At 76.3% G+C, this 1,768-nt stretch overlaps 1 protein-coding gene across 1 annotated transcript in view; it reads left to right on the forward strand.

Moving 5' to 3' along the window:
• Positions 1–233: 233 nt before the first annotated feature.
• The window catches only part of Pdgfb (platelet-derived growth factor beta polypeptide), a 17,721-nt gene continuing 16,186 nt past the window's right edge, over positions 234–1,768 (forward strand). The window contains exon 1 of the mRNA XM_013024826.1: positions 234–830. Within this exon, the coding sequence (XP_012880280.1) occupies positions 768–830 (63 nt within the window). The 5' untranslated portion in view covers positions 234–767. The remainder of the gene's footprint in view (positions 831–1,768) is intronic.

A 1,768-nucleotide genomic window follows, 5' to 3' on the forward strand; every position in this document is an offset into this window, starting at 1 on the left:
GACCCCGAGGGCCGCGCTAGCCGGCGGGCAGCCCCGCAGCCGGACCGACCGAGCCGCGCCGCGTCCACCTGTCGGCCGGCCCCGCCGAGAGCGCCGCGGGCACGCCGCGCGCGCCGAGCCGCCGTGCCCGCCGCCCGGGCCCCGCGCCAGGGCGCACACGCTCCCGGCCCGGGCGGGAGTTTGCACCTCTCCCTGCCCCGGGTGCTCGGGCGACCGCCGCAGACAACTTTGGAAAAAGTTTTTTGGGGGGAGAGGCTCGAGCGTGGAGGTGGCCGGCCCCGCGCTTTCTAATCCGGGGAGCGGAGGGCGGGGGGCGGGCGCCTTCCTAGAAAAATGTTGCCGAAACACTAAGCCGGCGGGCACAGCCAGACGCCCGTAGCCGGCGGGTGAAGACGACCAGGTCGCCCCGCCGCGTGCCGTCGTCGCCTCTCCGAGGTGGGAGCCCCCCGCGCGCCCCCGCACGGCTGGACGCCTCGGCTGGTTCGCGACGCAGCCCCCCTTGGCCGTGGATGCTCGCGCGGGCTCGGGATCCGCCCAGGTAGCGGCCTCGGACCCCGGTCCCGTGCCCAGGATCTCCCCAGCCCCCCCAGCGACGGAGCCCGGGGGCCATGCGGGCGAGCGGCGGCGGCGGCTGCAGCGGCCTGAGCGCCTGATCGCCGCGGACCCGAGCGGAGCCCACCCTCCTCCCCAGCCCCCCACCCTGGCCGCGGGGGCGGCGCGCTCGGTGTACGCGTCCGGGGCCCCGCGGGGCCGGGCCCGGCGTCGGCATGAATCGCTGCTGGGCGCTCTTCCTGTCTCTCTGCTGCTACCTGCGTCTGGTCAGCGCCGAGGTGAGTTGCGCCGGCGGCCGGGGCTGCTGCCGAGATCCGCCGCCCCCACCCCGGTCCTCCCTGCGGCGAACTTTGGACCCCTGCGGCTCCGAACCTGACGCCAGGCTCGGGGTGACCCTGAGGACCGGGAGGCGAGGTCGGCGGGGGGAGGGCTCGGCGGCTCCGAGAAGGGGAAGGGGAGGGGGGGACAGCGGTGCCTTTCTTTCCGATGGGCGAACCCAGACCCCGGAGCCGGTTAGCGTTCTGGCAGGGCGTGTGCGGCCCAGCCCCCTCCCCAGGAACCCGGGGCGAGCCCCTTGCCCGCCGGGGCGAGGGGAGGGGGGACGCGGGGTGGGGTGGTGCCCGAGGCGCAGAAGGCAGTGTGGCCTCTCGAACCCACCTCGGGCCGGACCCCCCGCCTGCCCCGGAGGTGCGAGTTTGCACCTGTGCCATCCAGGCCGACCTCTGGCGGGGCTGAGGGAGGAGGTCCGGGTCCCACCCCGCTGTGGCTGTGGTTGGGGTGGGCACCGCGCGCCGCCCCGGGCATGCCCGGCGCCGGGGAGGGTTCGGGAGCAGCTTGTGCCTGGGCGCGCGGGGGTGGGGGAGGTTGCAGAGGGACAGACAGGCAGACAGACGCGGGGAGACGGAGGGCTTGGGGGCGGGGGTGGGGGTTCTCCAGGAATCCAGACCCCGGGGCGGGGTGTGTGTGCGCGCGCCTGCGGCCCGGCCCTACCTGCGCCCGCGCCCTGTCAGAGGAAGCACCTCTCTCCCCCGCACCCAGGGTGCGGGGCGCGCCGCCCGCAGCGGCCTCACCGGGGAGGTGGGGCTGGGAAGCGTCTGCGGAGCGATCAGGTCGGGCCGGTGCCCCCCACCCCTGCCAGCCTCACGTAGCAGTGAGTTGGCAAGTCGATCGGGAACCCAGGTGGCAAAGGGGGCGGGCCGGGGAGCGCCGCGCGCCC

Source organism: Dipodomys ordii, unplaced genomic scaffold (assembly GCF_000151885.1).
Source record: "Dipodomys ordii isolate 6190 unplaced genomic scaffold, Dord_2.0 Scaffold79, whole genome shotgun sequence".
NCBI classification, from domain to species: Eukaryota; Metazoa; Chordata; class Mammalia; order Rodentia; family Heteromyidae; genus Dipodomys; species Dipodomys ordii.